We start from the raw sequence: 12,026 nt of genomic DNA on the forward strand, positions 1-12,026 counted from the left end.
AAATTTTATTTTCTGAAAATATAGCCAATTAATGCATATGTATTTATCAACTTATGCACGTTAAATTCTTTTGCAAATTCTATTGTATTTAAGGAACAATATTTCTCTAATAAAATATATTTACTGCATTTTCTCCAAATATGTTATTTTATCATGAATCAAGGTATAATTTATCTATATTCATCAATTATGTTCTTCATTTTTCAAAAATCGATTATTGTACATATCAAATCATGTTTTATCTTTATTTTTAATTTAAGTCTACAATCAATATTTCTAGTGTTAAGTAAAAACGTCAATTTGTCATATTAAATTTTTTCATTGTTTTATTATTTCACAAGCAAACGGCTTGATTTTTTTTATGGCTACCACAATGTATTCGAATGAACTTCAATGTATGTCATAATTAAATATGTGCTAGTTAAAATATAGAAATTTAATTAGTGAAATATGTATCAATTTATGTTAATATTTATTTATGTCAACTTATGTATATACGTATATGTCAAATTATGTTTATATTTATATATATCAACTTAGATTCGATGAATCAGATATTCAAATGTTATATTTACTCAAGCAAAGTGCTTGTTTTTCTATTAGCTACAACATCGACTGCTAAATTCAAAATGTTATTACTATAAATTTTCTGTAAATTTCCAGATGTATGGGATAGGGGCCACTAAGAGGCCCAGGTGCCCAATTTTTGTAAATAAAAGTAAAAAAAAAGTGATAAATTTTCTTACAGTGAATTGTTATTGTTGAGAATAGATGAACTCCTCACGAATAATATCTAATATTGAAATAGTTCTTCTACCAGTATTTTCTCTTTTCCCGGCGTGAACGTGTTAATGTAATGAATAATTTAAGGAATTAAGCTTGGATATTAGGATAAATTAGACTGATTAGTTTTTACCACAGTAAATTTCTCTGGATATATAGCGTTTGAAGTATCAATAAAATCAATGCAATTGAATCGATAAATCTGAAATCGTCTCTAATTGATATCGCAGCATTTTTTTAAAAGTAGTATAAAAAGAGGAGCAGCTAGAATTTCTGAAAAATTAGTATTTTGTGGTATGTGAACAATCTGCAGAAAGACACTTTCACCATTAAAAATAAAATTATTAAAAAAAACAGAATTTAAAACAGAAATTAAAAATATTTTGACAGCTATAAAAAAGTATCAGTATGTTTGCATTTGTCAGCATTCATTTTCTTTTGAATGCTGACAAAATATTATCTACAATTTATGTATTTTCAATTATTTATTTTAAAAGCGAAGTTTGCAGTCTTTTATTGAAGAAATGTGAATAGTACTTCGTGTTTTTCGCAATCGACTTGCCACTGTTCACTGTATTTTTATGAATTAAATACCTTAAAATATACCAAGGTGCTTAACATTAATAATATACCAATACTTCTTAAGTGAATTTCCCAAATCGTGTCCTATTCTTGTGAGACTGTAGCATTGGAAAGTCAACTTTATTAAGTAAAAGCATCAAAATTGCTCTTGACAAAAATATATCTCAATCTCTTTAATCTAGACTGCAAAGTCTTTTCTTAACATAGAACGATAATATGCAGATAATATACATGATAACGAATTATGTATGAGATTAAAATATTTTATTAGTTATGCACATTAAATATGCTTTGCGTTTGTAATTTTAAGAGCCAAACAGACATCTTCCCACAAAATTTATAAACACGCGGGTTACTGAAATAAATTTTTATAGCTTCTCTTAAATTGAAAGCTAAAATATCTTTCACAATTTTCAACACAATTTCTGTTTAAAATTTTTGTAATCTTAATTTTATAGGTTTAAACGGCATTGAAGATATTATTAAATAAACAAAATTCAATTGGCCTAATAAACATCTGCTTTATTCCAAATACATTTAATTTAAAGACAAATAGTTACGAATAGTGAAATATTATATTTGCATAGAGATATTTCATGTTTATGTAAAAGCAGAATGGTATAAATGTACTCGCGCAGAAACCAGATTCACAATTTAACTTATTTTTTCAAACTAACTGCTAGTCAAAGCATTTAACTTACATTATAAAAATGAATACCTTCCTGAAAATTTGCTTAATGGTTTTTGTTGTAGCTATTCTCACTGCATGCTCAGAAGGTAAAATGAACAATTATCAAATTTATATATTTTTTATTTAATAAGTGTTAATTTCATTTAAAATTTTGAGTTTCTTTCTATTATTTATTAAAATTTACTTATAAGTTATTATAGAACCTTTGGAAAAAAATTATTATGTTTGGAAATAATAATTTATTGCTTAAAACACTAACCAAATGGGTCAAAACCTTTTTATAAGTATGTAATGAAATAATTTAAAATTTCTTAACTTTTTTAATTTATTGTAATTAGCTTTAAACTTTATGCAATCCGCTAGAAGAAGTTTCCGTTTAGAAGCGCTTCACACAATGGTGAGCAAAAACTTGCTAAGCAGATTTTAATTTTTATTTATGCTAAAATTCACTGAACTTTTTTTTACCCTATTTTGATTGTTGAAATCTAATTACTAAATACTCCTATTACCCTAGACTACGCGGAAATTCCGGGAGAGTTTTTATTCAGTTAAGCGTAGTACCAAAAAATGGTTATATGTAAAATAACATCTATATGAAAAAAATGGTAGTATATATTGGCTTGTGCCAAATGAATATTTATTTTTGTTATCTGCCATTGTAGCTTAAAAAAGCACTATACTTTGAATTCAGATTTAAGTATTAATATTGAGATAATATTAATATATTATGTCAGACAGAGCTATCTCTTTATTTTCAAATATCCTCAAATAATAAATTAAGTGCGCTATCACATTTTCATTTTTGCAAAGAGAAACTTTTTAAAAGGATTCTAGGGATAACTTGGTTAACTTTCTGAAACATGATTGCAACGTTATGAAGTACTTAAGCAGTTTGCTTTCTTAAGTTTGTGAATAATTTCAAAACTGTAGGGAAGCTGTAAAATACTTTCTTTTCATAATCTAAAGAATCAATGCATTGCTAATATTTTTCTTACGCAAAAAGACAGGTATTCAGTTTTGCAAAAAGAACCAGATTTTTTAAAGGATGCTAGGAACAAAAAAGTTGACTCGTCTGGAACGTCATTGCAACTTTTGAGGTTCATGCGTAGTTTGCTTTCTATTGTTAATTTCGTAATTGCTTTAAAAAACTGTAGGGACATTCATAATATTTTCTTTGAATAATCTTAAGAATCAATGCATTGATAAAATTTTTATGTGCAAGAGGACATGTATATTTGTAACAAAAATATTATTTTCTTGTAATATTTATAATTTTTTTATAAACTTATTATAGTTTTTTATAAATTTATTACAGTGAAAATTTATAATATAACATGTAGTTTCTCTAAAATAACATTCTTATTTATGATTTTTTGCAGCACAATATAATGGCTACAATGGGGCTGGTAAGAAAACTTTTTTATGTAATTAAATGTTAACTTTAAGTTTATATTTTAATTGCTTTTTAAAGCTTTAAACTTTTAAGGAAATTCTGACTTTAAAATTTTTCTCTTTAAAAATCTAATCAATAATGTATATATTTTAAATATTTTTTTTGTTTTTATTAAAATATTAGTTGAGAAATACTAAAGCTTATAAAGAAGTTCCCTTTGTAAATAAAGTAATTATTATTGGAATAATTTTTAAATTAATTTCATGACATTTAAAGAAAAAAGAAGTTTTTTAGATCAGAAGAAAGTTTGAATAACACTATCTTACACGAATTTTGATTCTACTTAATTGATATCATTTTCCGATAGGTTCAATTAAAATAAAAAAATAATAATTTAATATGCTTTATACAACCAGATTATTTTAATAACTCATCGGAATTTGGTACATGTTGGTACCAGTGTTTCAGGTGTGTACGAACATAGAACATGTTTTAAAAATCGAATTAGGGCCCCTTTAAGAGTATTATTATTAAGATAATTAACAAATTCATAATCATTGAAATTAGATCCTGAAAAAAAATTATGCATTGCTCGAAGATTTACGAAACATTTTTTAGATAAATAAATTAAAATATTTCGTTAGGTTATGAAATGTAATTATTGCTCTAAAGCAGCGGTTATTATTAATTAAAATGTTCCTCCCAATTAGCAGTAGAATAAAAAATACACTCTGTTCTGTTGTGGTCTTCTGTAAAAGAAATTTTAGGGTCATTTACCCAATTATCCACAAATTTATGTACTCCAGTGATAAAAAATGTGACCAATAGTTTACGAAAAAAATAAAAGCTCATTCATGCTTAAAATAAGCCTATATATTCTTCCGATAGCTATTTTCTTAACTAACGTAGCTTTGTGATTTTAGTGAATAAAAGAAAATTGCAAGGAAGGAGAATTTTACTGCTAATATATTTTAAAGACTCGAATGAATTCAAGCACTAGCAATAGCCATGCAATTAGCTCTAATATTTTTAATTAGCCTATTCTTAAAAGAGGAATATAGACCTTAATATAATTAAATAGTTTTTTATATTATTAAACGAACAACTAAATATTTTTAAAAGTTATACCTCGAGGATCTGACTTTGAGTAAAATAGTTTAAATAAAGATCAATTTTTTATTTCAGCAAGGGGTGGTCGTGGTTTCGGAGGTGGACGTGGATATGGGGGTCAGTATTTAGATAATTAATTTTTCATGAAATTTTATATTTATTTTTAAAATTTGTATAGAAATTGTTGTGTAGAAAAAATGCAAACTTAATTTAAAGAAAATTCTGTTAATTATTTGCTAAGTTATAAATTTTTTTCTTCATTTAGTAAAAAAAAGGAAAATTGCATTAGATGACTAGAAATTTTTGAAACATTTTTGTTTACTGCAAATCCGGAAACTAATTTTTTAAAACTTTTTTATAAGCAGTTACAACGTGTAGTAAAATTTCAGATGTTTTTAAATCTGATATTAATAGCTGCACATTAAGCATTTCTAAACTCAAATTTATGCAATTTTTATTAGAAACTCAAACTTCTACTATATAAGTTTTTATAATAAAAATATAGGAAAAATTCTTGATGCATGGATAATAAAAAATGTCCGTCATTGATGGTTTTCCTCCAGACGGTTTTTTGTAGGTAGTACAATCAAGTAAATGCTGCGCTAGAAGCATTTAATAGAAAAATCTATTAAAAATACGATAGTCGAAGCAAACATATGTCTAAAAATTTGTCTAATTTTTTAATATGATTAGTTTGTCTTATTTACTTGTCTACCATTACAAATTCAATTCTCAAATATATATGATAAATTTCTCTCAATTTCTTTTAAAAAGAGAAGTGGAATTCATGCTAACAACTGGTTCACTTTTTAAATAGTCTGCGCAGACTACTTATAAAAAACTACGTGGAGGTTTTCTGATGTTGGAGATAATGGCTCAATTCAGGCTTATGAGCTTATGCCAAGTAGAAGCAGCGATAGAACAATTCAGAGAAGGACGTCACAAAGAATACATCCAGAGTTACGATGGGATTTTAACCCACTACCTCCATACTTCGCACAGAGTTTAATGAGTGCTACCGCTCTGCCAAGCAAACAGCATGAAATAACGAATGGGGCTAGTTATGAATATATTTATAAAAAATAAAAAGGGGTGGCAGAAATATATAGATAACAGCAGAAATATATAGCTTCATTTCAGAAAGACATACTGCATTGATGACTACCAAATCATATAAATGATTGTGCAGGAATGGATAGAATTTCATTTGGTAATTAGTCGACTAAATAAGAATATCAGTCATCTTTAATCTGAAATTTACGTCCAGTTTTTATATTGGCTATTTTAACTTAGTCTGGTATTTAAATAAATCGGATTCCAGTAGGTAAAGTGTCGACAAAAACTGTATTATAAATTATTTTTATAATAATAACCGCAAAAATATGCCATTTCAAATTGTTAAGAGTAATAAACAGCTAGTAGGAGACTTAAAGCTGTTTATTTTTGGTGATAGAAATAAATTTTTTTTTAATTCACATTTATGTATTTTAAAGTAAATTTCTATCTTTTTTAGGAAGACCTGTAAATCAAGGTAAAATCATGTTGTGTTATATTTCTCTCATGTACTTTTTGTCATATTTATTCATAGATTTAAATTATTAGATTAGAAATTTTTTTTCTTGCACCTCAGTACATTACTACCGATTTCAATAAGAATTTCCTAAACAGTACTTATTATAAATTCCAACCAAGATAAGCACAAAGCAAATTTTAACTAAACCAAAGATTTGAAATCTAGCATTTTCGGTACTTCTGTAGCACTGTTAATACTGCCTAAGACAGTAAGAATGTTGCTTTACGATAATTATTACATATTACACGCTGTCATTTCCTCTTATGAATTTGTATGAAGTTAAAAGAAAGTGAATAGTATTAATTAAAAAAACTCATTCAATTGAATAATCAGGATTTAGATGTTAATTATTTCTTAAAAATTTGTTGCTGAAACTGTTATGTGCTTAAAAGTAAAGCTTTTAGTAATTAATTACGTTATCGGTTTTTTTAACAGTTTAAGCTGGGTTAGTTACATTTTTACAATCACAATTATGAGTTATTTCTTTTCCGGGTAAATGTCAACCTAATTTAAAAATAATTTCTTTCACGTCTTGTTAGCTTTATACATTGAGGAATGGCATGGAATTACATTTTAGTTGATACCCGACTTAAATCCTTGATACCCGACTTAAAGATAAAAACAAACCAACAAATTGCTTTTTAAATCTCCTTCAAAACTATGAAGTTGAAAGTTATCGGTACTTTGTTTCATTATTTAAGTTTCCCATTTCACGGTTGCCATAAATTATACAGATGGAAAACCAACAATTTCTTTGCTCTGAATTTATAGAGGGATTAGATTTCGAAATTTCAGATAGTATTTACAATGCTCAATAAAAACAAAGGTTAAGTTTATTTCAAGAACATTAAATTTAAACGAATAAGTTATAACTTTTTTCTTATCTTAAGAATCAAACGCTTGAAAAATAAATGCCTTTTATTTGTAATGAGTAAGTTAATCCTAAGGAGTAAGATTAGAAATATTATGAAACAGTTAGATACATTTTACAATCTGAAATATTCCGATTTTCCATTTATATTTTTGAACAATTTTACAGGAAATCAAGGCGGAGATACTTCTCAAGGCAACAACCAAGATGGCTACAATGTAAACTATGGTCAAGGAGATCTTAACAACAATCAGAGAAATCAAGGATCTCAACAAGGCTTTCAACGAAACCTAAATGGAGGATACTATTAGAAAGAACATTATGAAAATTATAACCAATGTTCTAGCACATAAATAAAACTAGTTATATAAATATTGTATTTTGAATAGTTTCCAAGCACGATATTTCTTGAGTCATAGTATAGCTGTTAGTATATAAGTATTAAAAATAATTACAATTGAATAAATCAGAAAAATTAATATTAACACGTTCACGCCGGGGTGACCCACCGGTGGATCACGCTAGATTTTCTCATCTTGGCGGTGCACCGAAGTAAAAACTGGTAACAAATAAATTTTATTTTTTAGTTTTTTTCCGGGAATAATAAAAATCCATAACTGCCAATTGTTTTTAACGGATGCAATTTTCATATTGAATTGCTTCTTCGCCGGGATAAATTTCCTTAAAGTGAATTGTTATTGTTGAGAATAGATTAACTGCTCCCGAATATTATTTAATATTGAAATAGTTCTTCTACCAGTTTTTTCTCTTTTCCCGTACCAGTATTTTCACTTTTCCCGGCGTGAACGTGTTAATCATGTAGTTCAATTAAAGAAATTGCTTAATAGTGTGATGGCATTCAAAGCGTCAAACCTATGTTTTAAAAAGTCTAACTACGAATAGGTTTGCAATTTTTCATGCATTGCTACTAATATATCCCACATTCTTTGAAATACATAGGAAACCTGGAAATTACAGGGGACAAACCAGGAATTTTGAAAGTAAATGAAAAATCACACATTTTTAATTTTTAATTAAATAATAGTTTATGAAATATAATATTTGTAATATAAAAACCCGTAGCTTTTAAACGACTTGGGGTGTTTCATTTGAGGGCAAGGAATCTCAAAACGTAATATAAGCATGGTCAATTTAATATAAGCTTATTTTGTTTTCTGTTAGCGATTAAAATTTTTACTTAAACATGAATTAAATTCAATTCTGATTTAATTAATTAAAATAATAAAAAAATAGAAAAATAATTCTGGATGATACAGATAAGAGATGTATCTGAGTTTTAGATAAGGAATCAAAATTGAATGTTATTGTGAAAACTCTAGCGTTTTCTAAAAAGCCTGATTTGTTTCCGGGAAAGATATATATATATATAAGAAGACAAGACAGATCAAAAAGTGGTAAAAAAATTATTTCATTATGGCTTGTTACGGAGAAAATTAAAAAATCAGTGACTGACAAGTTTTTAACAACTATGCCATTCATGTAGGACTGTTTATTTACTAGAAAAAAAAAGAAATATTGATAAATAGCTAAATTTAGGTCTACCAAAATGTTCTGCCCATGAAAGTAAATGCCTCCCTTTATAGCAGGTCGACCAACTTTCAACGTTTTTTGTAAAACTTTATTCTAGTGTTAGCTATGTTTATGTTTGAGTGTATTAATTTTTTTATTACAATTAATTTACAACATAGATATACTGGTTTTCCTGCTCTAGTAAGGCGTAAAATTCTTAATTATGTAGAAGGACAGATAGCACAATGCAGAGAAGCACAGCACGATAATATACGTCCAGGGTAACAACGGGATTTGAACCCGCTACCTCCACACTTCGCGCAGCACTAAAAGTTTTATAATACTGCTATTTGTTTTAAACATTTCTCAGTCACTAATAAATCTTTTCGTATGGGCCTAAAATATGCATTTGCAGAAATGTCAGAGCACTGTCATTTATAAAAAAGTGGTAGGACATTTGTGCTGGAAGTAAAGGTCTATTTTCTGTAATTAGCAAATTAAACCGCGATGGCAGGAAGGATAAGGCACTTGCCAACGAATAAGTTAACCCAAGTTCGCAAGCTGCGCAATGGGCTAAATTGAATGATTAAAGATTGCAAGAAGAAATTCATATTTATAATATACAATGGTGAACACAAACGTCTGAAAATAGAAAAATAAAGCTAAGAATTAAGCAATTAATTAATTATTCTTTAGTTATAAATTTTTTTTAAATAGGACATATTCCTCAGAGGGTGAACATTCACGTTTAATAGCTTTATTATGGTGTTTAACAGCTTAGAATTAAACTTATATCTATTACAATAAAAGATTGAATTTCGCTACCACATTTAACTTTTAACCCTTTCGTTACTGTACTCTGCTCCACTATAGTTACATAATATAATTACTTATAGTAATTATTATAATTATAGTAATTAATATAATAAATATAGTTACAAAACGGGGTACCTTATCACGAAATGTGTACATTGCACATTTAGATTTTAAATTATCTAACTTAGTCAACAAATTAGTCAGCCAATACTCCTTGTTAAAGAAAATAATGTTACCAAAACTTAAGTTATTTTTAAATTAGTATTTTTAATTTTAAGTAATTTTTTCACTATTACACGTCAAGAATTCAAAGTACCATATGAAAAGGAACTTTTTTGTAGTTATCTTGATTACAATCATTGTTACTGTGGTCACAGCCTTTCACTACAATCGTAACCCATGGAGCCGCAATCATGACACATTTTTTGATTATTGTATCTATTTTAAGAACTTAAAATCATTTTTGTTTCTTTTTTCTTTTTATACTAAATCATGATATTCTTATCATACCATTAAGTAATTTATTATAAATGGTACAAGAGCCCTTCGGGGACCAAAAGCCTTCAGCAATAAAGTACTATAGAACCGGCAGGCCTGTGTAGGGAAGTGGCCTTGCATCAGAAAGGTTCTGGGTTCAAATCCCGGGCTGGGCATGGGTGTTCTTTCATTCTCTGTACTATCTGTCCTTACCTGTCCTACCTGTAGTTGTACCACCTAATATGGTGCCCTTGGAAGAATGGCCAACAAATCTGCACTTCAGATGCCTGCATTCTCCAGATGGGCATTGAAAAAAAAAATCTCATATTATGATTATGGTAGTTATCTCGTGAGGACGTTTTTAAAAATTGGGCGTAACTATTCTTACTCAACAAGTTTTACTATTTAAATCGCAAACAATTTATTGAAAATTGCAGATAACAGCCAAGCCATCACCTCCTACATTAGAAAGCCTCCACACGGTTTTTTATAAGTAGTCTGCGCAGACTATTTAAAAAGTGAACCAGTGGTGCTCATGAAACCAAATTCCATTTTGAAAGTGATTAAGAGAAATTTAGCATATACATTTGCGAATTGAAAGGTGACAAGGGACTTTGAAAAAAGCAAAAATTTGTCAAAAAATCGATATTTTACATTTTATATTTTTAAAATTTAGGCATTTAACTGAACATTTAAAAAAAAATTTCTGGAATAAGAGCAAAATTGATAAAGTTATGGCCATTTCAGTTTTTACCACGCCCCTTTTTTTACCTTCTTTTGTCTGCAGGTAGCTGTTAAAATTAGTTTAGTTTAAAATTAATTTAAAATTAGTTGAACATTTTGTTAACTTTTTAAAAAAAAATTAAAGTACATAATTATTAAACTATTTCATTAGACAATATTTATAGGTATTTATATTAAAAACAGGAAATATTTGTTCAGAAGTAAAATTTGCATTGAAAAAGTAATAAAAGTTATTTTTCTCAAAATGTCTTTTTTGAGAAATTTACAATTTTCAAACTGCGTAATGTAGAAGGACAGACCTGAGAATTTAATGCTATATATTTATGAATATTATTAACATTTTGTTGGAAATTTTTTTTGAATTAAGTGAATAGTATTTTTTTTATGCATGATATTTTATAGAGGTATCATGATTTTTTCCTAAAAATGAAGGTTTTTTACTTCTTTTTTAGAGTTATTTGTTTCTATAATAAAAAATAAAAAAAGTGCTTCCAACAATTTTTTCAATATTATCTAATATGTAATATTTCAGAAGAATTTTGCCATTTTGACAAAATTTCAGACGCGAGGAGTAATATAAAAAAAAACATAAAAAATTTAAAATTTCAAATTTTTTAATTTTTTAAATTTTGAAACATTTTTTTGAAATTTTGTATAAAAGTTGTTTTTAACAAGATAAATGTATCCTGAAAATTTCAAGCAAATCCCTTGATAATTTCAAAAAAAAAATTTGAAAGTCCTTTGTCACATTAAACAAATTTATAGACATATATTTGCTACCACTTTCTTATTTGTACTAGATTTTTTAGTAAATGGCTCTTTCGTAAATTGGTTTACCTTCATTATGGTCTGATCGGACTACGTATAAGAAACCGCGTGGAGGCTTTCAGTTATAGGAGGCGTTGGCCAAGCTGGCATACCCATCACCTCCTACATCAAAAAGCCTCCACACGATCTTTTACTTGCAGTCCGCGCTGACTGTTTGAAAAGTGAATCAGTATATATATATATATATATATATATATATATATATATATATATATATATATATATATATATATATATATATATATATATATATATATATATATAGAAGCACGCCCGACGAAGAATGTTCTAAGATCAGGAAAATTAGAAATAAATATAATATAATAGAACAACATAATAAAATAGAAGTAGAGATAAGTATATTACACTAAAAGGTAATAAATGAGATTCGAGTATTAAATAGTCTATATGCGAACCACAAATGGAAAACCACAAAGTGGAAGACCACAAATTTATGAATTACAAATCGAAAGTTGTAGATGAGAAAAAGATTTAAAAATTTAAGAAAAATATCACCAAAGTGATTAAATTGGACGCTGGAAATATAAACAGGAAATATAATATTGGAAATATAAACAGGTATTTAAGTGTACTTCAAGATGTTATAACTAAACATTCAAAGATGCTG

At 27.2% G+C, this 12,026-nt stretch overlaps 1 protein-coding gene across 2 annotated transcripts; it reads left to right on the plus strand.

Moving 5' to 3' along the window:
- Positions 1 to 2,032: 2,032 nt before the first annotated feature.
- On the plus strand, positions 2,033 to 7,375 carry LOC107437222 (uncharacterized). Of its 2 annotated transcripts, XM_016049153.4 has the most exons (5): positions 2,033 to 2,142; positions 3,436 to 3,462; positions 4,635 to 4,676; positions 6,073 to 6,090; positions 7,172 to 7,375. In XM_016049153.4, exons 1-5 carry the CDS (start codon positions 2,076 to 2,078, stop codon positions 7,312 to 7,314), a joined length of 297 nt encoding a protein of 98 aa, XP_015904639.1. In that variant the 5' UTR covers positions 2,033 to 2,075; the 3' UTR covers positions 7,315 to 7,375. The 2 variants fall into 2 exon arrangements, with proteins under 2 accessions (XP_015904639.1, XP_071044360.1); XM_071188259.2 differs by lacking the exon at positions 4,635 to 4,676.
- Positions 7,376 to 12,026: the final 4,651 nt, after the last annotated feature.

Source organism: Parasteatoda tepidariorum, chromosome 12 (assembly GCF_982258835.1).
Source record: "Parasteatoda tepidariorum strain Cologne lab strain chromosome 12, Ptep-v5.0, whole genome shotgun sequence".
In the NCBI taxonomy this organism is placed as follows: domain Eukaryota; kingdom Metazoa; phylum Arthropoda; class Arachnida; order Araneae; family Theridiidae; genus Parasteatoda; species Parasteatoda tepidariorum.

Excerpts from the sequence above, each read along its gene's own strand:
- LOC107437222 (XM_016049153.4), top strand. The coding sequence starts at position 2,076 with ATGAATACCTTCCTGAAAATTTGCTTAATGGTTTTTGTTGTAGCTATT. Across the intron at positions 2,143-3,435 it reads TCTCACTGCATGCTCAGAAG|CACAATATAATGGCTACAAT; the intron begins GTAAAATGAACA and ends GATTTTTTGCAG. Across the intron at positions 3,463-4,634 it reads TAATGGCTACAATGGGGCTG|CAAGGGGTGGTCGTGGTTTC; the intron begins GTAAGAAAACTT and ends TTTTTATTTCAG.